At 41.2% G+C, this 24,441-nt stretch overlaps 1 protein-coding gene across 1 annotated transcript; it reads right to left on the bottom strand.

The window, feature by feature from the left end:
* Positions 1-2,344: 2,344 nt before the first annotated feature.
* On the bottom strand, positions 2,345-12,667 carry LOC116316817 (probable ribonuclease ZC3H12D). The gene is made up of 6 exons (XM_031735453.2): positions 12,570-12,667; positions 11,065-11,468; positions 7,775-7,914; positions 5,636-5,870; positions 5,405-5,511; positions 2,345-3,764 (listed from the first exon to the last, which is right to left on the bottom strand). The coding sequence occupies exons 2-6, from the start codon at positions 11,445-11,447 to the stop codon at positions 2,818-2,820; spliced, it is 1,812 nt and encodes a 603-aa protein (XP_031591313.1). The 5' UTR covers positions 11,448-11,468; positions 12,570-12,667; the 3' UTR covers positions 2,345-2,817.
* Between the last annotated feature and the right edge of the window lie 11,774 nt (positions 12,668-24,441).

Raw genomic sequence — 24,441 nt, 5'->3', positions numbered from 1 at the left:
AAACTCCCCTCAAGCTTTTTGCTGTACATAATTTTAGAATGTGCCTTTTAAAACCCTTCTTCCTCACACTATGAATCACTTGTATTTCCTGTAAGTATAGCTTTATAGACTTTTATTAACTTGTTTTGATTCCCTTCTTTCAACCAAATAAGCACCGTGCCCCCTTTTTAAGCTTTGATTTCTGTGAGAGTTGAAGCCTTGCAGAAGGAGAGGAGTGGAGCTGTTCAAACCCCTCGCAGTCATCATGAAGCTACGTCTGCCCGGCCCGTTCATCGCCCGTGTCATTGCTGAGGTTCCTGTGTATGATCTGCAGATGCAGCAAAATTGGAAGGCGATGGAGGCGTCTTGTTTTTTTTTTTTTTTTTTTTCTGTTTCGTGAGTGTATGTGTGCACGTGCGAGTGTAAGCGTGAGTGTGTGTTTTTGTTTTCCAGGACACCAAATACGTTCGGGACTGTTGGGGGAGGGTTTGGAGAGGGGAGGGAAGGGAAGGGGTTAAAAAGCAAAATAACAAACTGCCATCTTATCTGACAACTGGAATGTAGTTTTGATGTTTGGAGGACAACGACACCTCAGTGCAAAGAGACACTCACTCTCCAGTGCAATCAGGAACCATGTCAAAGTGCTCCTGGAACAGTTTCCATGTTGCTGTGTGCCTGAATCGGCTTTTTGTTAGGTACCAAAGGTCAAAGTGAATATGTTTCTGTTAAAGGTTTTCCTGTGCCTTACAGTCAGGATTGTTGCTTGTTGGGAGCAGACGAGGCAAAACAAACTGTCTATTCTGAACACTTTGCTTTGGAGCAGTTCATCCTCCTAAGCTTTTATTGCAGAGGGTTTTTCTAAAATGTACTTCCTGTCATGTTTCACTGTGGATTATGTGAAACAATGGCTTGCATTAGTGCCTTTGTATTGATAACCTGCCCTGTCACATCCAAGTGCCTTTTTTTTTTTTTTTAAACCCCTAAAATTTCCTATGACTTAAACTCACTGATTTATGAATTTATAAATGAATTCTTGTCTCTTAAGCACTTAACGTCATACTTTTTTTTTTCAACCCCGAAAAACCAGTTTTCAGCTTTATCTGCACCTTGGTGTGAAGAGGCAGTTTATTCATGTTTTAATACATGGAAAAAAAATAATTTGGACATCTAAAGTGTTTTTTGATTTTAGCTGGGAAAACTGTCTTTGTAACAGATAAGTTATTTGTAAAAATTAAAAAAAAAAAAAATCTATTCTGAATGTTTGTGCTGCTTCTGTTATTTTCTGAATGTTCTGTCCACTAGATGGCAGTATAGCTCAGTGTACAGGTTGGCTGGGAGATTGTTTCTCTGCAGATGTTAGATATTTTAAATCATTCTGATTTTCAGATCATGTTCTTCCTAAAACCATGGTGAAAGATAGCCTTGACAGTCTTGTGATTTATGGAATGATAAAAAGAAATTTATGATGCCATCTTTTTCAAAATTGCCTAATATAGCAAAATGAAACAATAATTTCCAGCTTTATCTTTATTATCACATTTCAGCGTTTCATCGTGTTATCTACTACCTGCATTTTTATGGCCTATAGACCTTTTATGTCAGCCCTTAAAAAACAAGGAAGAAAGATATTGCAAAAGTCCTCACATGTCAGAGAGCACTCTGGCCTCCTCTTGGTTTGTTTCCTGCTTCCTTGTATTTCGTCCCGTCTTTTGTAAGTCAACAGTTTTCTGGGAAATGCAGTGTTACATTAAACACAAAACAAAAATGTCACACAGGTTTAAAAACAGGCTCAGAAACATGCAGTCTCAGGAGGAACATGCATGTGCTTGACGAGTGAAGGAAAACACCTGCAGCGTCATTACTGGTTGAACAGCGGGCCCACTTTAAAGTAGACGTACTCTGCTGTTCCTTATTTGCTGTTCTGTACTGTTCCAGTATGGCCAGAGTTTAAAATCATGAAATCGTTGTATGTACACAAATCACTGTGAGCAAAAAACTCAGCTGGAGGAGATGTACGCAGGGTGGTGGCACTTCTGTACAGACTTTACTTTTCAGATCCAGAAGCTATGTTTGTGTCTCTGATGCAGCCCTAGGTGTTAACACAAACGCTCCACCCAAATGGAGCAGCCAAAAGAACAAAGGCAGAAGCGGGTGTAAACAGCTTGTTTCAGATTGATGGCATGCACCAAAATAAGGATTATTTTGAACTGTAAATCATGCAAAGCTGCTCTACTAAAGCTACCATCAGAGAGCGGTGCTTGTCTTTTTTTCTTTTTCTTTGTTTTTTTTTATGACCTAAATGGCATTGAAGTTTCACCTTAGCTTCACCTCTATAAGCAGAGTTTCAAATAGAAAATTACCCAGAGTGGTTTGAGCGCTTTTATTTCTCAGCAAAAACAAGGCATTCGAATTCATATTAAAACAGATAAATGACATTCTTTACAGAAATATAGAATATAGCGTTCCTCACTTTGAGGCAACATGGGAAAACAACACATGCTGCTTTTATTTAAAACAAAAAAAACATTTTTCAGGCTACAATAAGTAGCTTGTATGGAGCTTAGTGCATTGCACTTTTACACTAGGATAAAGAGAGAGCATTCGGTCTACATTTTCTGCAGATCGTGTCACTTTGTAATGCTTCAAATGAAGAGTAAGTTTGCATCATGTTCAAGCAAGACAAATCATTTTGCACAGTACAAACTGTCATAATGAATTCACAGTCATTTCGAGAAGTGCTCTCGTTCTTCAGTTTTCACTTTTCTTTTCTTTTTTGAGAACTCCAACATGGGCTCAGTTTGAAGAAATGTAAAAAAAAAAAAAAAAAGTCTTTGGGATCTAGAAAGTGATGTGGCTCGCTCTGTAGTTCTGGATGAGAGAAATCAGTTCAGACATGTCGGACACGTGCGGGTAAGCATTCATGACTTGCTCTACCATGTTCTGGGGGAATAGGGTGCTAAGCTGGATCCTCAGAGCCTTCCTCCGCTCACTCAGTGGGCTCTTAGCCCCACTGCTCAGCCTAGGGTCAGACAGGCTGCCCTGCACCCATGGGTCCCTGGGCAAGCTGTGGGTCTGTCTGTGGGAGGGCTGTCTGTAGTATTGCTTCTCTGCAAAATGAGAGGGAAGCTCCCCATTATGTGGTGGTAGAGCTGGACATGAGCTCCATCCATGCTGCTGGAGGTGGTGGTGCTGGTGCTGCTGCTGCTGGTGGCTGTTTGGGGATATTCTGGTCTGCTGGTGACAGCACCTGCATTGACTACACATGGGGGGCTCACGTGATGCCAGTCCGTTTGGCTGAGCGTAGTAACCCCCGTTCAGGCAGATCCTCGGGGCGTTGCCACCATACGACCCAGAGTACTCATCTTGACTCAGGCTGTAGCTGGCCACCCCGCTGCTGCAGCTGTGCACAGGCTGCTCCCTGCTGTGGGCCATGTCATGGATATAGAGCCGTGACAGAGAGCTGTCCATGGAGCTGAAGGCTTCATCTATATCTGGGCTCGGGCAGTGTTGGAGACTCGAGTTCATTTGGTTTCTCGGGCTGCTGGTGTCCCTCTGACAGATGGACTGCTCCCCTGGTGAAGCCCTGTGTGACAGCTCATCTATGCCCAGAGGTGGAGGGGTGGAGGAGATGTACCTGTGCTCCTGCTGATATGCAGCAGGGGAGATGTTCTTGGCTCTGTCTCTGTCTCTTAGAGCCCTCAGCTCATCAGCCACTGACAACTGGGATTGGTTGGCCCTCTCTGGATGGTAGAACTTACACTTTACTCCATAAGTGCATTTCTTTCCTAAAAGACAAAAATACAAATTCACAAAACTAGAAATTGTTTCTGGGCCACTAAAAGCTAAACTTCAGCTCAGGATGTGTGTAAAACCCCTAGAATTACAAACAAATCCCATCTGCTCTCTTTGTTTCTTTGGCACTCACAGTGTAGGAAATTGTAGCATTCTGGCTAGCTGTCTGATAAATCGATGTCTCTAAGTCCAGTCACTGACTGACTCCTCAGCTAAGCTCTTCCTGACAGATCAGGGCCTTCCACAAATTTCAAATTCTCCAGTTGCAAGCCACTGCTGAATGAGCGCAGACAAGTGAAGCCAGAGCCCCCTACTGGCTCAGTTTCTCCTCATTTGTTGGACATAAAGCACAGGATTTCAACATTTAACAACCTTACATTTTTTTTTTAAACAAAAAACTGTACCAGTCATTAAAAAAAGGTTGTGATGTGTTGAAATCTCAGTTTGGTAATGACATCTGGAGACTTTATACTTCCTCTGTGGGCTGAAAAATCATTCTACTCTTATGAAATATTGAGATAATGTCAGGAATACACTGTGGTCAGTCTGGGTTTATCTCCAGCATTTCCCACATTTACTACTTAGCAGTCAGAAAGTCTGGGCCTTACTGGTTTTTCTGGAGGGGGGAGGGTTTACTCCAGTTTCAGACTATTTTACATGCTGGTGATTACAGTTAATAAACTCCACACCATGTTTAGAGCTGTATTTTAGCCACAGGCACATTCCCAGAAACTGGAGGATGTCATAAACTTTCCTTTTGGTTGTGCCATATAGGGGAAAATTCCATTTACTAAAGTAGACATGAACTGAACCCCAACTCCGTCTGTGGCCCTCACTGAATTATATCAACTCCAATGAATGAACTGTTCTGAGCATCTGTTCACCTAGCTCAACCATGGTGGATGACCTATTTGGATTTCAAGGTCATTTTTTTATCAATTATAGGGTGAATTACCACCACTACCATTCTATATTTAATCATTAGTTATTATTAATTTCTGACTCTATTTCGTCTCGTTTCCCTCCCATCACCCCCAACCGGTCGTGGCAGATGGCCACCCCTCCCTGAGCCTGGTTATGCTGGAGGTTTCTTCCTGTTAAAATGGAGTTTTTGAGCAAGCACTTTGGCGACAGTGGGAAGGAAAGAGGGTCATTTGATTGTTGGGGTTAAACGTCTTGTAGAGACTAAGGATTATTTTGAACTGTGAATTATGCAAAGCTACTCACTGCTTAAAATAAGTAGAATATGTCTTCTTCAAAGTAAAATTAGCTTTATCAGCTACTATTAAACATAAATACTCAGGTCATTTTACACTAGCATCATATTTGTATGTGCTAGTCCTCTGGTGTGTGTGCTGAAGTTTGGACAGGAAATGCTGGTGGGAATCTTCTGACGCAAGAAATGCATCATATTTGCTTACTGTCATGTTTGCTTAACAGCTGTGTGTGTGTGCGTGCGTGCGTGCGTGCATCCCTGGTGACTGAACTTGAAAGGGTATCTGCTCAGAAAACAAACCTCTATTTACACAGAAGTTCCATTGATTGTATATGTACTTGTACATGTTTTTTCTTATCTTTAGAGGAGCACAAGGAAGTGTAACATGAACTGTCTGTTCAAATAGACCATACTAACCATATGGACAGTGCTGCAGCTTGTTTTCTGGGGTGCGTGGCTTCTTTCTCAGAAAATCATCAATAGTGGGACCATTCCTGCCCAGAGGATCATCTGGAGGCATAAACCTGCACCGGCACAGAGTTGCAGTTAGTCTAGCTGAACACATGGTCCAACAGTGGGGCAAATCACCCCAATCAGCCATGCAAAACAAGTTCCGCCCCTTTCAACCTGCCCCTTAAGAAGCCTTACTTGTCATTAGCGAATGTGTACATCAGCAGCCTCTCCTCTATGAATTTCTTCCACTGGGGGTTCTCTGTCTGCAGGTCGCGGTAGTTGTCATTGGACACGATGATGCCATCTGAGTCAAAGGCCAGTTTGACTATGTAGCGGTCATCATAGCACACCACCCTCTTCCCGTTTACGCAGCGGGATGGCGTATACACCAGGATCTTCCTCCTCTCCAGCTCGTGGAGAATATGTTGATCTATGGGACAAACGTTATACAGGTTAGAGATGACTTTAAATGATGTGTGGTAACGTCCTTGACGGATACGAGACATTTATTCAGGCAGGTGACTGAGGCACCTTGTATTCCAAGTGAGCTTTTAATCTTTTCTCAGTCTCTTTGTTTTTATAGTAAACTTCACACCAGGAAGAAAAAATTTGTGGATTTTTTACCTGGCACTGATAATGGAGTGTAAAAAGCTGACTGCAGCTTTCAGGAAAGCAGTTATTTTTAGCCGACATGATTGGACATGAACGACGTGTAGGATTTCAATTTTCATGCTTACACTTCCTCATTGTTTAAGGAGGCTCCATGGGTTCAATACCTGCTTTTCACAATGAAACGAGGTTATAACTATTGGATGGGCTCCATTGAAAGCCACCAGCTGCCAAACAGGAAGACTCTAACAGCCAGGAAGAAGGGACAGGAATTTACCAGCAGCCATCTGTTATGTGCCCCACTGGCAAAGTACATGTTAAGAACAGTTATAAAGATTTTATTTCCTTCAAATCCTCTGAGCTGTGGCTCAGGTGGGTTATAATAGCAAAAGCACTAAGTACCAGTCCATTTACCATTTTTGTGATTGCTTTGCTAATAACCGATCAGACACAGTGTGTGGCACACAGTGTAGTGGCATGCACTGTTTTCTTCAGTTTATTTAAATGAACTGCTTCTCTAACAGTAAAATGCATCATTTCCTGTGAAGCACACTTTTTCTGCCTGGAAACTCTGACTGTTTACAAGTGCTTCAGACTACATTAAAGCTTTACATTGATGAACTAAAAAAACAACCTGCTTTGTCGACCAGGATAGTTTCAGGTTGGGTTTCTTTAAAACACGTGCACACGCACAGGCAGCAGGACGTTCAGACAGCTTCTGTGTATTTCATTATGTTTGAGTCAGGATATTCGAGTACTGTTGGTAAGCCAAAATTACAATTACAAAAGTATATGAGTTGAGGATGTACTAGTATTCAAATGGCATGATTTAACTGTAACGTAAACACAGATTAAAGTTCCACTAATCATTATACATTATATTAACAGTGTAATAAACCACCGAGTGTACTGTCACAGTGGCTGCTTGTCTCCATTTAAATGCTCTGCTAGTCTGTATCATCTGGATTTAGAAATATTAGAATGCATTTGGCACATTCTACGTACAGCTGCAACTACCACTGCAAGCTCCTTTGGAACCCATGTCTGTTGACATCATCAGTCTTATATATGTTGTCACTGATGTGCTTTGCTCTGCAGTCTTCTGCTGTTTTTTTATGTTTGTGCACAGAAAGACCCACTGCAGAAGGAATAACATTCAGATTTGATCTAACCCTGAATTGAATAAGCTGAAGAAAATAGATGGACACATGGTCCTAACAGAAATAAAATGAATGACTGCAGCTTTATAATAGGCAGAATAACACATTCCACTGCGTGAAGCAGGAAAGGAGGAAATTCAATTCAGCTTTATTTATGTCAAATGCCAAATCGAACAACCATCGCCTCAAGGCACTTTATATAGTAAGGTAAAGACCTTACAATGGAAAGGGGAAAACTGCAACAACCGGATAAACCAAGCAAGCACCTGGCGACAGTGGGAAGGAAAACCTCTTTTAATAGAAAGACATCATTTCTTCCTGGTTACTGAGCCAAGAATCCCTGTAATCAAAGTTCAGATCTTGAATGTAAATGCTGACAAAACGCTGAAGTCATTATGGAATGGTAACTGAAGCGTGAGTTAATCAGGCTTCACTTATACTTCACCCTGACCAGGAGGATTCAATTATAAAGGCACTTCTTCATCAGTGAACAAAAATAATTAGTGGAAACTTGACAAACACAGCTGACCTGAGCTGAGTGCACAGCACTGTCAGGTGACCTTACCTGTGATGGGCGCCTCAGGCTTCGGCTGCTCCTTCCTCCACAGGGGGACGAACACAGTGATGTCGCGCATCCCTTTGTCCCAAAACCAGTTTACTGCCAGCTGGAGACCCTGGCACGAAAACACCTTCTTGTTGCCGTGGCTACAAAAAAAAAAAACCCAACACATACAAAAGCCAGAGTGAACAACAGGAAAAAAAACAGCAAGCTTCTTCTTTTGCGCTAACGTGCACATTTTGCCCACACATGCTTCTCCCTTTTTCAGGAAACTGATGATGTTGCAAGTGTTCACTAGTTCATGATTGCACAAGCACGGAGATAAGTCATTTTCAACCTAAGTGAGACTCTTCACGTGAAATTTGTGAGATCATTTATTAATGTTTTAAAATTCACAAAGCTGAAGCTTAAAACAAACAGCCTTCTCCAGCAATATATTAATCGTGAAAAGGCCCTGGAAATTTGAGAAAAACAGAATAAGGTTACATTTCATTACACTGCTGAATTGTGATCATTGTCACACCTGGCCAGGAGAGCCTGAGACAACACGACACTTGTTTGTTCTAGTTCAACATTCGTTCTTTGGAACAGCTCAACATTTATTCTCTGAAATACAAGCCTACTGTATGAAGTCAAAAGGCTTCAGAAGAAGCAAACTGGATCGTTTTGCCTGCAGGGAAAGAAAAAGGCGTGTGCTTGTGGGTGTTCCCCTTCTTTTCATCAGCAGGAAGTGGCAAGATACTTTGCATACAACAGGTAACAAAGATAAAGCTTTTGGCATGAGCTAGTTTATGGATTCTGGATAATCCATCTAATCTGCCTTGCATAACTTTACTGATGGCTCACAGATGACACTTTAAAATTATATTTCCTGTCTTTTTTAAGCTCCCAGAGAAGTCGAATGAAACCAGACGGCTGCACGTTCATTCGTGAGTTAAAGGGAACAAAATAACAGCAACTAATTAACTTTAGAAATTTAAATGAAAAAAATGGATTTTAAAAAATGAATGAACGTATGATTTTTTTTTTATTTGTGGCTACTATAATGAAAGACAGTGCAGGAAAGTAAAAATTAATGCTTGTTATTTATTTATTATTCATCTATTTGCCATAATTTCCTTAGGGATTTTTAAAGTATTCTGATTCAACTCATTACCTACTTTATTATAGTTGTAAAGAGGTATTGTTTGTGTTTTCATAAACTTGTGCATAGGAGTTACTGAATCTTTTAAACATCACATAAGAGGAAAAAGTGAAAAGCCACTTGAGCTACTTGATTCTGGCCTGTGTCAGACTGTGCTGGTTTTTGGCAGTAGTTTCCAGTGTAAAGTGCCATCTGCTGCTGTACACATTAAAGCTGCAAGCTTAATAATTAGCTAAAACAGGTTAAAGTGTTCTATAAAGCTGAGGGGAACTAGTGGGTGAAAAATGGTTTGTCTGTGGGTTTGTCACTGTGAGCGTCTTTCAGATTGGTAATATATAAATCCGTGCAGCTTTAAATCCTCACGTATTGCTGATAAAGTCTCAGTCTGCTGAGTAATGAGTTTACCCGAGCTGCCAGATCAGCAGTTAATACCTCCAAAATGTTTTAAACATGTCTTTTTTTGTACATTTCTCATGTGTGAATTGTTCTCTTTTGATAAACGTGAAGAATTACTTGTCACATGTGCTGGAGCATAATGTTTTTTGGTTTCAAAAGGGAAAGAAGGAACATGTCATAATTAATCTAGGTATGGGTTCAGAAATGACAGATTTATCAAACCAAGAATGTGGGGGTGTTTTGATCAAAAAACTAAAAAGATGTGGGTATTTGCAAGAATCTTGCAAAAACACGGTGTGAATGGCAATGTGTAGGAGTAGTAGGCTTTTGTTTTTTTGTTGTGTTTTTTTTTTTTGTTTTATTTTGTTTTTTTGCAGCTGTCAGACCTAAAATGTAATTACAGGTAATCCAGTTTCAACAAAGTGCAGCAGTAAAATCACTTTGACTGATTTCCTTTACATGGCCACAAAAAACTAATCAGGAAGAAAGAGCAGTGAGAGCCTCTGATGACTGATGATAGGAACTGGGTCCTTTTTTCCCATGAGACACTCAGGTTCCACTTAAACATGATAAACTGTACGTCAGCTTCAGAGCTGAAGAGGGGGAAACAAAAGAGGGAGACCGATGAGAGCTACCCCCACCCCCCACAGCCTCTGAGGTTTCACACCTGAGGCTGGACTACACTTACACCATCTTACCTGGGAATAAAGCAGTGACAGTAAATATCTGAGCCCTCTTCCTCTTTCAGCTCACTTCATGTCCTTACAGGAATATGCGCTATGAAAACATCGCTCTTTTGCTTTTTGTTTTGAATTCATGCCATACCGTCTTTGATTCGAGCGAAAACATTTTTCACTCCAAACTTCCTTGTTAGCTACTTTGGGTGGAGATGCAGATGCCAACTGTGAGATCAAATGGCGTTACAGTACAGTGCTACACGTGTAACAAGTCACGCTCGATACAAATATCACTTAAGGAGCTCAAACCTGATGGGGAAAACGCACTGTGGAATGGTCACTATGTCAAAGGCCCTTCAGGGCACGAACATAATCTGGAATTGAGTGAAAAAACAAAAGGGAGAAAAGTGTCGGCTCAGATCATGTTTTCACTTCCCACGTCTTTAAAGAGGAAGTGTGTTGCAATCACATTTGTGAACTGAAACAAGCTCTGACACAGACAGACAGACAGAGCCTCTGGTGAGAGTTTGAAAAGTTAAACAGTTCTGTCTGTTATCCTCATTCAGCCTCACAGAGAGACGAACGCGTCTCCGCTCTTTTTATTGCCCACACCTCAAACAAGTGTTTTTTGTTTTGTTTTTTCCAGGGAGTGACGAAGCGTGTTTTCTTTGCTGTGAAAAATGATTTGCTTCCTTGTGCCTTCGTGCCTGTCTGGTGAATAAACTGAGCGAAGGGCTTCGGCATAATTGTGAACAGCTGCCTAACATCCATCGGGTCTGTGGCACAAACTTGGGGTTAGAGTTAAGTTCGCTCTCAGATGTTATCTTTCAAATCGACACTCTTACACACTTGTTCTGTAAGATCAGCTCCATTTCAGAGAGGCAAACATTCAATTCAAACTTTACCCAGTTGAGATGTGTTCATTGCGTTTCACCCCCACCCACTCCGCCTAACACCTGACAGATACGGTTACTCTGATATGAAGAAGTATGAAGTTACTGGACTGTACTGTAACCGGAGGACTCCTTCCACTGTACTTGCATAAGCATACATAAAGCGAATGTCATGTGCTGACTCACCTCATGGCCACGTTGCTGCCGTCTATAACAACCGGTCTGAATACAGCTGCCGCTTCTCTGTCCGGTCCCGGTCTGGCTTGGCTGGGGCTGGGGCTGCAGCCTCTGGGCACCAGCTTGGGGCTGTTTGGCACGCTCCTGTTGTTGTGGGTGCGAGTGTGGCACGTCTTTATCAGCTCCTCCAAGATGTCATTGGTCTGGGCGTCGTGCCGGAGGCTCTCCAGTACCCTGAGGATGTCAGCGTAAGAGTATCCTAACTTGAGAAAGCGCTCCACTTTGGCGTCCATGGTTGCCAGCGAATCAGAGTGGCTCCTCTCCTCCTCCTGTGCGCGCTCGGGACCGTCTGGCTGGGGAATCCTACTCTTCGTCTCCTTATTGTGCCTCATCGGCGTTTCCACGGAGACAGCCTGTGTTTTGGAACAGTTGACAAGTGTCAAAAGAGGAGGAGGAGAGGAGAAGGGCGAGGGGTGGAGACAGAGAGTGTCGGTATAAACACAGGAAGCGCAGCTGCGGTCTCACAGGGGTTTTCAGACAAATTGACTGTGGTTGATAGAATCTGCTCTGGTTACCACAACCTCATGACTGCAAACGCTTCACTGACGTCATGCTGGCTAAGAAAGCCCCTGTCTCTCCTTTTCTCTCTCTCTCTTCCTCACACACACGCACACTAGGAGAGGAAGCAAAGGGTCTGCACTGATCACAGCTCTAATTTTACCTACAGTCACACCCTGCTCTGCCAAATCATGAATGAATGGAACTGATGTGAGAGGCCTCTCCCATTCCACCCGCGTGCTGTTGCGCTCTCTGGAAAACCCCTCTTGCGCTTCAGGTCCAAACACAGATCACACTGAGTGTAGAGGTGAAGAAAAAATACTGCTGAATGACTCAGCCCACTTCTTCTGTTTGTCCTCCCACAAAGCCAGAGCTATTTCGAGTAGGAGACCTTCACAATGTTCTCACACACGAAACCGCTGTGAGGAAGTGTCACTGACCCTTCAGCCCATACCAGACATCCAGACAAATACGCCATCGCACTTTTGTGCCACTCAAGATGAGCCGATTACCGTACTGCCCTCCGTGCGTTAACGCAACATTCCAAGTATGAGGAAGAAAGAACAAAGCTAACAAAAAACAATCTAACAATCTTTTCAGCTCTAAGGAGATTGTTCGACCTATAAAAGCTGTAATTATCTCACCAGAAACAACATTCCACAAATATCTGTAAAGGAGAAGCTGTTTTCATCTGACACCACATACAGTACTGTCAGCAAGGGGCTGCAGTCTGCACAGGCCTGCTGCAGCCTGCAGCAGACCACATCCTCTGCTGATCACTTGGTAATCTGCAAGCTCCTAGCACTGTCTTCTGAAGATGCCACACTATCTCCCACAACCTCTGCGCTCAGGGCAGACCACACGGTCTGGACCTGACACAGAGCTACACATGACAAGACTGCACCCTCAGCTCACATTCAGCACAAACAGCAGGCAGACTTTGAGTTCACACTTACAGATTCAGCAGGTAGTGGCTCGCAGCATTAATCTCTCTCCCTCTGTGTGTGTGTGAGTGTGTGTGGGATCTGCTCTCAGTGAGTGACTTACATAGATAAAACCACTGGTCTGTGTGAAGCCGCTCTTATTACTCACTGGAGGAAGTAAAGGCTGCTGAGAAAAAAAGGGGGGGGGAGAAAAAAACCCTCTATGACCAGTAAGGAAGAGAACATGTAAATAAGCCATCTGAACTTCCTTATGTGCAGCAGCCAGGGCTGATCTGGGATCTGGGAGTCAAAGGGATATGTTTGACCTTTCTCCTCGCTTTTTTTTTTTTTTTTTTCAGCTCTTGTGGTGTGGTGTAATAACTGAACTGGCCAAGTTAGACTGAGGCTTTAGACTGTTTCCATGAGCTGTTTGACATTTTCTTTTCAATTCAAGTGTGTTTCAGTTGCCTTCAAACACACAATCTTTGCTGATTTCTGCTATTTGTTGTCTGTTATGGGATTATGAGGAAGTAAGTCTACTGTCTGGACTGGAGTTCAGTTGCATAACATGTTTGTCTGATACTGCAGGATGGTCACTGAGTGTAGAGTCAAAATTTGCCTGCTATATTTTTCATGTTGTGGCAACAACAATGCTAGTATGTGTTAATAGCTGTGTTTGAAGTAACATGGCTGTCTTATGTGGGCAACGGCCTAAAAAGGAGAGAAAGAAAACTAATGTGGAGTTTCAAAGGTGAGTCAGTCCTGTGAAGCAAGTGCTGGTGAAAAATGAAGCCAGTGTGGAAGAAACCTGCAGTTCTTCTAATGTCCACTTGAGGCTTACTCGAAAAGCGTGTCTCCTCCTATAAATTCCCAAGTTAAAATTCCCAACTTCAGCTCTGAAAAATACATGCTTACAGCCTGTTACAGAAACAGTTTGGTCTCACTAAATAATCCCCCACTTTATAACAACTGTACTCCAACTGAAGAAACATAAACCATGATGTGCTCCAATGACAGGGCGAAGGCTGAAATACATGTTTGCCAAATATCCAGCTGACATGACAACATTAGTCCTTGCATAAATGTTAATCTACAGAGCATACAGTAGGCTGACTTTAGCAATGCCAGCTGCCTCAAACAGAATGCTAACAGAACTCTTACTGCCTGTCTGAAGGGGCAGAGCTACTAGAGTAGTAAAGTACCATGGATACTTGTCTCTCTCCCCTAAGAGATAATGATAGGGTACTGTTGTCACCTCACCAGGCAAGTGGGCAGGCAAGCAGGTGGCATATGCACACAAGTTTGCAAGCACGATAACTCGAGAATGAGGCGATGTAGGTGTAACTCAGGGGTCAACTTTACTAAAAATCTTGAACATAATAACTCAAGAAGGAGGTCATGTAGGATTTTCAAACTAATACCATATGTGCATGTGCGAGGAGGCTGAGGGCTAGCACTGGTGGCCACCAGTATTTATGCTGATCTTTTGGCCATGCTTGGTCTTCTGTAGGATCTAAGGATAGACTAGAACACCCACAGCCATATGTTTCGTCTGTCACTCTTGGAAAACTTGTAACTTTGGTGCATATGTGCCTGTGTTTCCCATGATACTGAAAAAAATCCAAACAAACAAAAACAAATATTTTTTCAATACTGTTAAATTTTGAAATCATCAGCTTTCATACACGGCCAGTGAAAGTGAGCGGATGCTCGCTGGTGATGACACAATACCAGAGAAGTAGTAGTCAGTACCAACAGTATGATTCTCAGTGCTCATTTTGATACCACGTGGGGTTATGTACTGTATGTACTGCATGTGTCACACAGTGGAAATTTGTTTTTATCTTGTATATTGTTTTCATTCTGATTTTTAGTGTTTATTTATGAGTGTCATTTTATTTGCATGGTTTTATTCTGTTTCTATTGCATGGTTTTTAGTGTTTTATTGTGACATAGTTTTTAATCCACTGTGGACTGGCTACACATGGGACAAATTAGTTGATAGGGACCACCTGCTGAGGCATGGGTGTGTCTAGCGGTGGCCTATCAGCTGTGTAAAGACCTTTTAAAAGCAGGCTAGCTGAGCACTGAGACAGAGAGAGGCCCCAGACTGGAAGGTTAATGCGAGATGGCCAGCGTGACGCGGCGACCCAGTCCTGACCTCATGGAACGGCAACAGTAAGAGACAACGCGTGTGATTGGCAGCAGGGCAGAGGTTTACCTCTGCCTGCATTTGTGAGTAGGGTCTCTACTGTTGTTTACTGGGTGCAGCTGGATTGGGAGAGGGTCACCATGGCCATGAGCCAGGGCCGCTTCTGGGACCATTGTTCTGGCCCCTATTTGTTATTTTACAGGACACCGACGCAAGGGGAGCTGTGGCGGTGGTCGCATGATGGATTCGGGTGCAGAACGCAAGCCGGGCTGGGAAGTGATGGGCCAGTGGAAGGACAAGAAGATGGGAGGCTCTTTCTTGTCTACCGAAGACGAGGCTGGCGTGGACTCTGCTCTAAAGAAGGAATTCCTGGCCTGCTGATGGACCCATAATGAACATGTAGCATAATTATAGCAGGGGGTTTTTAGTGAATGTAGAAAATGGTAGTTTCATGGGTTTTAGAATTGTTTTATTTAGTTTTGGTAGATTGATAACATTTTACTACGTACATTTTAAGGGTGTTTTTATTTGTGCTCCCTGGCCTAGTAATAAACTGTTTCTGACCAGACCTGCTTCATCTCTGTGCCCGTGGTATCTGACTCGCTTGCTCCCCCTTGTATTTTAAAGAATCTTTCTTTTTAGCACGACATTCTGGCGCGACTGCTTTATTGTCCCCGTTTGTTACATATGTACTTAAACACAAACCATGAACTCCTGTCACATGATCTTTCACATGGTGGTTTCAGCGTGTATTTAAAATATTAAAATTATATTTTGATGACAGGACGGAAATTACAGTGGTTGCAGAGAATTCCAACGCTTGGTAATACTAACATTACCAAGAGGTATAATATTATATAACATTACAAAAAAATGTTAATTCACATATTAAGTGATGCCAATACCCAGCATGTTCTTTTTTTTTACTGAAGTGGTTTGCTCTAGTTGCTGTTTACAGACAAAAATGTGAAAAAAAAAAAAAAAACTTTCACTGACTTAGAAGCGTGTATGTCTGCTAACCTATTTGTGGCGTAGTACTGAGTGGACAAATCAAATATACACAAGTTACATTCCACTTTGTCAACATGAAACCCAAGGGGAGAAAATATCACACAGTTATGATGCTGACAAAACCACAAGGTGACATCCAATCTGACCTGAGTGACACACTTTAATCTTCACAGCATCAAAACAACAATGAGAGTGACATTTGATCCTTCCACAGAGAATCTGTGTGCGCTGTTGCCCGTCAAATAAACAAAGAGGACTTTTATTCAGAGACACTGCCGTCTTCAATCAGGCACATGAGTGATCAGAAACCTGGGTCTAAACACACAGATGAGATTTTAAAAGCTGTACTATTTCCACAAATAGAAACTGATTGTCATTCACACGTGCACTGATGAAACTGTGGCATGTTTATAATACAATTATTTCTTCATTCTTTCTTTCTTTTTCTTTTTTTAAAGTAAGTAACCTGACACCACAGCTGACATAGCAGGATATAGTTCATCTGAATTGCTTCTAGTTCTAAGACCTGCTCTGGTCAAAGTGCGCACACTGTGGTGTTGCTATTTGTGCTCACACAAAGCTTACAGTCTGCTTTTCTAGCTTTACATAAAAACAGATATGTTTTCAAAGATAAGCAACAGAACGATGACTTCACGATGATGTGATGATGACAACATTAAAAGTAGGGCAGGGAAAATCGAGAACAATATGAATACAGAAGAATAATTCAAGCAATGAGGAACAGGAAAAGTCACAGTCACAATGAAAGAGCATTAATGCCGCCCATGGTTTTTTTTGGTTTTGTTTTTTTGTGTGCATTATCTAACCAGGATGTTGGACATGGGAAAACAAGAAAAGAAAAAAAAAGATGAGGAAATAATAAAATATTAATGTGGACTAATGTGTGTGTGGGGGGGAGTGAATGAGAGGTCAGAATGGAGGGGCAAGTCTACAACTACTGACTGGAATTTCTTACTCATACTTGAGTACATGTTGAAAATGAAAATTACAAGACAATCACAGTTTTAGGTCAGGAAAGTTCATGGAAAAGGTGACATGAAAGAAAAGTCATAGTAATGGAAATATAGCACGACACACCGCTGCCAGAAAATCTGCTTTAATGAGAATACGTTCATGCTTGGAGCTCATGATTTGGGCACACGCACAAATAACAGTAAATAATCCATAACAATGGTGCTCATTAAACATGTTAGGAAAGTAAACAGTCATTTCTTGAAGATTATGTGTTAGAAAGAAAACAATATAATAAGGCTCTGACAGAGTCTGACCGGTTCTTTTGCTGTAAGGTGAGGATGGAGTTGACCAATACATTTTGTTTGTTTTCCTCAAAAGTTTTACTCTTATCAGTTTCTACTTTTCAGATTAGATTTCTTTAACTTTCCTTTTTGACTGCTGATCCTGAAGTATTCCTTAGTTATACTGCAATACGTTCAGTCTGCTAGCAGGCTTCCCATGATACCCTGAGCATTTCTCTTCCACTCTTTTCACTCCTCATGTGTTTATAGCTTTTGTTATCTTCTTCCTGCAATAGTTATAATATAAGTTATGATGTTGAGCTCTCACTGAGCCTGGTTCTGCCAGAGGGTGTTTTTCCCCTGTTAAAAGGGAGTTTTTCCTTCCCACCGTTACCAAGTGCTGCTCAAAGGGGTCGTCTGATTGTTGGGGATTCACTCCAGCATTGTAAGGTCTTTACCTTACAATATTAAGCAATTTAAGGTGGTGTTGTGAATTTGTTTTGTATAAAAACAGAATTGAACTCAACTGAATTGATAGTGGGGATTTTTTTTAGACAGCTGGAATCTCCAGAAATGAACGAGAAGCAATGGGAAGAGACAATGACCATACTTTATTATAAGTTTGGTTACATGACCCATGATCACCCTTAAACACAATGTGCTACACCTTTCTTCAAACTCTGGCTTCATCTTGACCTGACAATCAAACTTTATTTCATCATTTTATGACTGTATATTTCCTGTCACAGGTTTCCTTCCCACATAACATTAAATAATTAATGCATAATTAAGTACCTCAAAGATTTTTTTGGCACAGCTAACAAGTTTTTATGTGTCCTAATAGTTCAGTATGTTGCCACGGAGACACCCAGTGGTTACTGTTCTTTTCTGTCAAAGAAAACTTGGAAAAGCCAAAATCACAAAAACAGAAAATACCAATGGATGCGTTAAGCACGGATGTGTTTTCTGTGAACAACTGAGTAATTTTAAAGGTATGTTAGAACATTAAGGCCCCGTCCCTGCATTCCTTATCTTGAAACAGTAACTTGATGGAGCAAACATGCTAAAGCAAACATGCCTTTAGCATGTAAATGCTTCCCCAAAGAGTTAGCTGTCGCTCAACTTATTCAGCTATTATGGTTTAAAAAAGTAAAGCCTAAAGCATGCCTCATTTCTATTTTTAGCATTCCGTTTATAGTGTCACACCCACACACTCCACTGCAAAAAACTTTACCAGCACAATCAGCAGAACACCTGAGGCTGTGCTACATCAGCACTGACAGCAGGGCAAAGAAAATTCATTAGAGAAAGTCATTAAGTACTATATTTATGTATACATTTATTTCTGAGGTCCATTATACTGTACTACACATACACACACACACACACACAGATGAGATGAGGCAATTGAGGGGTCACCGATGTCACTGAAAACTCAATCCTACTTATCAATCACACAATAAAGCCCACCTGTTTGGCTCAAATAGGTAATTTAATCAAATGAATGCAATGTTTTTAATAAGCTTAAAACCAGTAATTGAAATAATAGAGGGCTGAACCACTACTGCACTGCCTTCACGTTTCAGATCCTTAGGATATTTGAGTCTTTTATTTACAGTCTACAGGACATGCTAACTATTGCACCACCTTGTTGGCTGCATAATGATCATTTAGAATTGACTTAATTAGGTTGACGTTAGTCAGCATTATGAGTGCATTCACATGTAAGACAGTTAATCTAAATTGCAGAAAATTCTGACTTAAATGCAGCATTTGAACAACATTTTTACTAAATACTGACCACTTAACCATCCCACAGTAAAGAGGTCAGAAGTCTACACAACATTTTAAAAAACCAAGATATGCTAGAACACAAATATGGAACGGGTTTTTTCCCCTATCACCACCACTCAATGAGCATGTACATTTATTTCTGAAATAACATATGATGCTTTTGGTTCCCTAAAATGACATCTGAGTTTCCCCCTATGTAGTCACACTGTATAAAATGAGGAACAAATACAGGTAACAGTGATGGATGACTTCTTCTGTGAGCAAGACTTTCCTAAAAGGGCTTGTTCTGTTTTATAGCTGCCTTGTGACCACCTTTAGTTGGCTCTGTTTCCAAGACACGCCTGATTAATTCCTTGAAAGACACGTGGTTGAATGTGAATGAGGGTGGCAGTGCAAACAAGGACACAGGTTTGATTATTTATTACTGTTTCTAATTTGCAATCTTAATTACTTCTTATGTATATACAACTTAATATGATAGTAATTGTAGGTCTGTCATCCAGGGGTTATTAATGTAAATGAAATAAGATATCAAAATATGCAGGGTTGAAAGGAAATTGCAGAAATATAAAAAGTGTAGCATAAGAAGTTAATTAATCGTAAGTGTAATTGTTTCATCAAGCAAAAAGGTTAATTCCGTTATATTATAGTATATATTATGAATCGCTCGATGAATCACTACCTTATCATGGTGGAGGAGTTTGTGTGTCCCTGGGATCCCGGGGGCTATGTTGTCGGGGGGCTTTTAGGGTCACCCATGGCAAACTGGTCCAGACAAAGAGCGATTTAAATGACCCCTATGAGTAGAACATCGAGGGAACAGTTCAGCCCGGGATAGGGTTACTGGGGCCCCACCTGGAGCCAGGCCTGGGGAGGGTGCCCGAGGGCAAGCGTCTTAGTCCATGGGGCCCATCTGGGCACAGCCTGAAAAAGGATCATGAGCCCAACCTCCTGTAGGCCCACCACCCACAATAGGCGCCGTAGGGGTTGGGTGCATTGTGTGTTGGGCAGTGGCCAGGAGCAGAGGCCATGGTGAACTGATCTGCGAAAGTAGAGAATGGGGTGAGACCATCAACAGGAGCCAGTTGAGGTGGTTCGGGCATCTGGAAGTATGCCTCCTGGCGGAGGGCATGTCCCACTGGGAGGAGGCCCCGGGGCAGACCCGGGACACGCTGGAAGGATTATGTCTCTTGGCTGGCCTGGGAATGCCTTGGTGTTCGGTGGCCGGGTAGAAGGAGATCAGGGCTTCTCTGCTTGGGCTGCTGCCCCTGTGACCCAGCCCTGGATAAGCGAAGAAGATGGATGGATGGTTGCATATATATTATGTAATATTCACAGTACTATATTATAATTTTCCCTTTACATTAACAAGAGATGGTACATATAGGTATAATACAAACACACTGCATTTCTCTGCAACACAGCAATATGTCAGTTTCATCTTTATTGTTATTCCCTTCATCCCCTGGCCCTTTTTGGAGAACTTAACATCCACCGTCCTCTATGGGGTCTTATATAAAAAGGTGTGTGCCTTTCCACATTCTGTCCAATGAGCTGGATTCACCACAGGTGCACACTAATCAAGTTATAGAATCATCTGACAGATGATCAGGGAAAACAGGATGCATAAATTTGTATTTCAAACAAACCTTTTTTATTTATTTCATCCATATGGGCTTGTTGTGTGCACAGTTTTGAGGTGAAAAATGAATTTGATCCATTTTGGAAAAAAGCTGTAACATGTGGAGTGCTGGGAATTCTTTCTGGATGTATGCATATTTTTAACTGGCATTTTTGTAGGCCAGGCTGAGGAGTAACCAAAAATAATGTAACAATTTATTTTCTACAGGGAGTAAACAAGTACAAAAAATGTCCCAAATAATTATTTTTTATGAGTAAGAACACCAGTACTGAAGAGAAGAAAAACTCATATCTTCTAAAACCTTCTAAAAGAGGACAGGACCTCTCAGCAGTCTAATGGTCTTATCCGATCCACCTACAGCATAATACATTTTCTTGAGGCGACATATGAAGCCACTGAGAATGTGTAGGAGGAGCGGCTTCCTTTCACTGTACTTGCATTGCCTTTAGCTGCATTTAGCTGTGCATCTGCAACCCCAAACAGAGCCTGAAATAGTTTCAAATACTGAAGTACCCTTCAGTTCCCATGCCTTCTGTGTGAAATCGGAGCTGCAGACAGTTAAAGTAAAACCCACAATTTGACTTGTTACCTGTAATAATCACCTTTTCAGTTTCATACTTTGCTTGAGCTCAGTTTTTAATCTAATTCAAAATGAATGTCCACATACACATACAAGAGTAAACCAAACAAATTTGGACTGGCAGGACTGAATGACAGCTTCTCATTCAGCAGTCACAAGAGTTCATTTCTCACAGTTTTCTATCTTTTTTTAAGATGCTGCTAAAACGTTTAAGAGAGCTAAACATCAGGGAACAATGCTCAAGCCACAGGTGAAAATCTTCAATCACTTCAGCAATATTTCTGCAGTAGCTGTGTTTAATTCAGTCGCAGACCGTCCCCGTCAGGGTGTGCAGCATTATTGCTCTGATGTTTACAGGATAAAGGTGATAAGGGGGTGAGTACACAGCGTAGGCAGCTGGGGAAGTCTACCAGTGGTTCCACTCGGGGGTGTGAAGTGGTGCAACCCTTTTTTTCCACTCTCTTCTTTCAGTTCCTACGGGTTCACCCTTTAGTTCCATTACTGCTCACCGCACATCTCCTCACCACCTACAAATCAACATGCGTATTCGGGGAATTCAAAACATTGTGTGGTAACTCTTTCTTAAGAGTTACATGTCTCGATCAAGAGATTACTAATGTTGTGTTTGTGGTTAGCTTTACTTAGAATAATCATTTCTCAGTAATTCTAGAGAAGTATAATACCCTACAAAGACATATTAAGGATAATCCACGTCCCGCATAAGACTTTAAATACTTTTGTTGTCTAATTACTAATTTTATTTGATTATTACCTGTGGATCTGATGGTGATCTGATAAAAAAAAAAAAGACCACTAAGAAACACAATTAATTTACCAACATTTTAAAAGGTTTACAGCTGCACTTTCATTTTGACGTAAGACACATTCTTGGGTTAAAATTGACACAAAATCTGTCCTTCAGATTTCTGTAACATTTCCCAAACACACAAGGGTTTACTTTGAGAACTGGTATTCTGGCATAGCTGAATCATTTTTGTGTTCATCTTTTTCATGTCATACTTCAATTGTGTTCTGTAATTATCATTAATTATACTTATCACTTTTTCACAGGCGAATCCAAACTTTGCCTCAGCTGGATTCCTGTAATATTCTCACCATCAAGCTATGGCTTGCAGCTCCATCATAACAATCGGATCAGTCAATGTCATTTGAGAAACAACTTTTTACCTGTAATTTAATAACACCTAAAACCTTATGGGTAGAACAAAGGACAAGAGGTTTAATTGCCTGCCTATCAACTTTGAATTACTGTCAGAGTTTGTTTTTTCAATTCTCAAGTGATACTTGGAAACATGACACAAGAAGACAAGTCTAGCAGCAGGGATACTCAGAATACATTTATCTCTCTAGGGTCTTAACCTCTTACTCATACATCCACACAAATACAAAACTGTAATAAGTGTGGTTCAGCCCACCCTTTGGATATTACAGCTTGTTTTCAGGTTGATTATGGTTAATCTGTGTAGCTGATGACAGGTGGTTCTCCAACTGCCTCATATTGGCAACGGTTGCCTTTTTCTGGTTACGTAGTCTCCATCTCTAAGATAACCAAATCCCAGTTCTTTTGGATTTTGTGCAGCAGGGCCTGTATCCACATATCCACGTGACCAAATGTGGATACCTCCTAACTTAGCCTAAAAAATTCCAGCATAGTTCTCTTGCACAAGTGAAAAGACTCTGAGCAGGGAAGGGGCTAAAACCCTAACCTCAGCGGCAAGGCACAATAGCCCAATCACATGCTAATAGTTATAGTTTGTTCTCTTTACTGACCTCGCCTGTACCTCACATCTCGCACTGTTGTAGCTGGGATAGGCTCTGGCGCACCCTCGTCCCTGATAAGGATAAGCGGACCCAGATGGATGGATGGATGACTTACCATCTTATATTAACGGGGGATTGGTTTAGTTTTTATCAATGATATTGACAACGCTAAGAAGATTATGTCTATACTTCACAAGAAGCAACTCGCTTTTTTGGAAGCTTCAAGAATTTAGGCCCAAATTTTTGAGCTTATTGGAATGAAATGAATTTGAATGCTGTGAGAAAGGTAATCTTTTTGAATTAAAAAAGGCAAACTTTCATATATTATATATGAATTACGTCAAAAGTTAAATATTTCAAACATTTTGTTTAAATTTTGTTTATAGTGGGTTCCAGGGCAACAAAATCTGAGATCTGGTAGAATATGTCTACCAGATAAGATCAATCACACACAAACATACAAACACACTCCTTTACTACTGCATCTCTGCAGCATGACATGGCTTTAAAACCATCCTTCAGCTTATCCGTATTTTGGGGCCGTGTGTTTCTCATTTTCCACTTGACAATATCTCATAGATTATCTGTGGAGTTCAAGCCAGGTGAGTTGGGCGGTCAACCAACAGTTTGGTAGCAGCTTTGGGCCTGTGGGCAGGTCCCTAGTCCTGCTAGATTATGTGCATCTGCACTCTTTACTTTCTGAACTTTTTCCCTCTATGAAAAGAGGACTTTGAACCACTGAGTAACAGCGCAGTACCTTTACTGACCCTTCTGACATCACATGTGCTTCATATCAGGAATGTGACAATTTTCCTGAAGACACCTGTGTGTAGTTACTCGTGATGCACTGGCACCAGCCTCAGTCCACTCTTTGTAAAGTTCACCCAAGTTCTTGAATCAACTTTTAAAAATCTTCTCAAAGCTGTGGTCATCCGTGTTGCTTGGGCATCTTTTCCTACCACATTTTTCCCTTTCAGTCAACTTTCCGTTAAAATCCTTTGACCTTCTGTGACTTAACCTTCTTATGGAAGGTGTCAGTGATCACCAGGTAGAAATCTTCCCCATGACAGTTAACTAAACTGAGAGCACTCAGTACTCATATCGTTTGAACACTGTTAGCACTGTTGTCTCTGAGGTTTGAATCAACCGTCTGGCTGGGACCTTCCTGTGTGGAGTTTGCATGTTTTCCCTGTGTCTGGGTGGGTTCTCTCTGGTTTCCTCCCACAGTCCAAAGACTTGCACTTGGATTAATTGGTGATAATCATCAAAGTAAAAACAAGAAAATATTTGAAAGATTTCATTTCATGTGTAATGAATGTAGAATATATGAATGTTTACCTTTTTTTTTTTTTTTTTTTTTACAATATTTTATTTTATAATTACAATAATAATTTTACTATTCTAAGTTTGTGAGATGTACTAGTAGAATGTTTTATAATTTTATGGCCTACTTAAAGCCCCATTAAACAGATCATACATAAAAGAGAGTTATAGTTTTTTTTTCACATTCATTTTGACTTTTGATCTTTTCTATTCAGTTTAGTTTCAGTCAGTTTCCAGAGTGGGTTTGCTTGTTTCAGTTTAGTTCTGATTGTTTAAAAATGTTTAGTTTTGTTTTAATTGTGTTAGTTTTAGTCTTTTTATTATTATACATAGGGTATATGTGGGAGTAAAAGATTCACTCACAG

Source organism: Oreochromis aureus, linkage group 15 (assembly GCF_013358895.1).
Source record: "Oreochromis aureus strain Israel breed Guangdong linkage group 15, ZZ_aureus, whole genome shotgun sequence".
Classification (NCBI taxonomy): Eukaryota; Metazoa; Chordata; class Actinopteri; order Cichliformes; family Cichlidae; genus Oreochromis; species Oreochromis aureus.
This window is presented reverse-complemented; position numbering and strand designations above follow the sequence as displayed.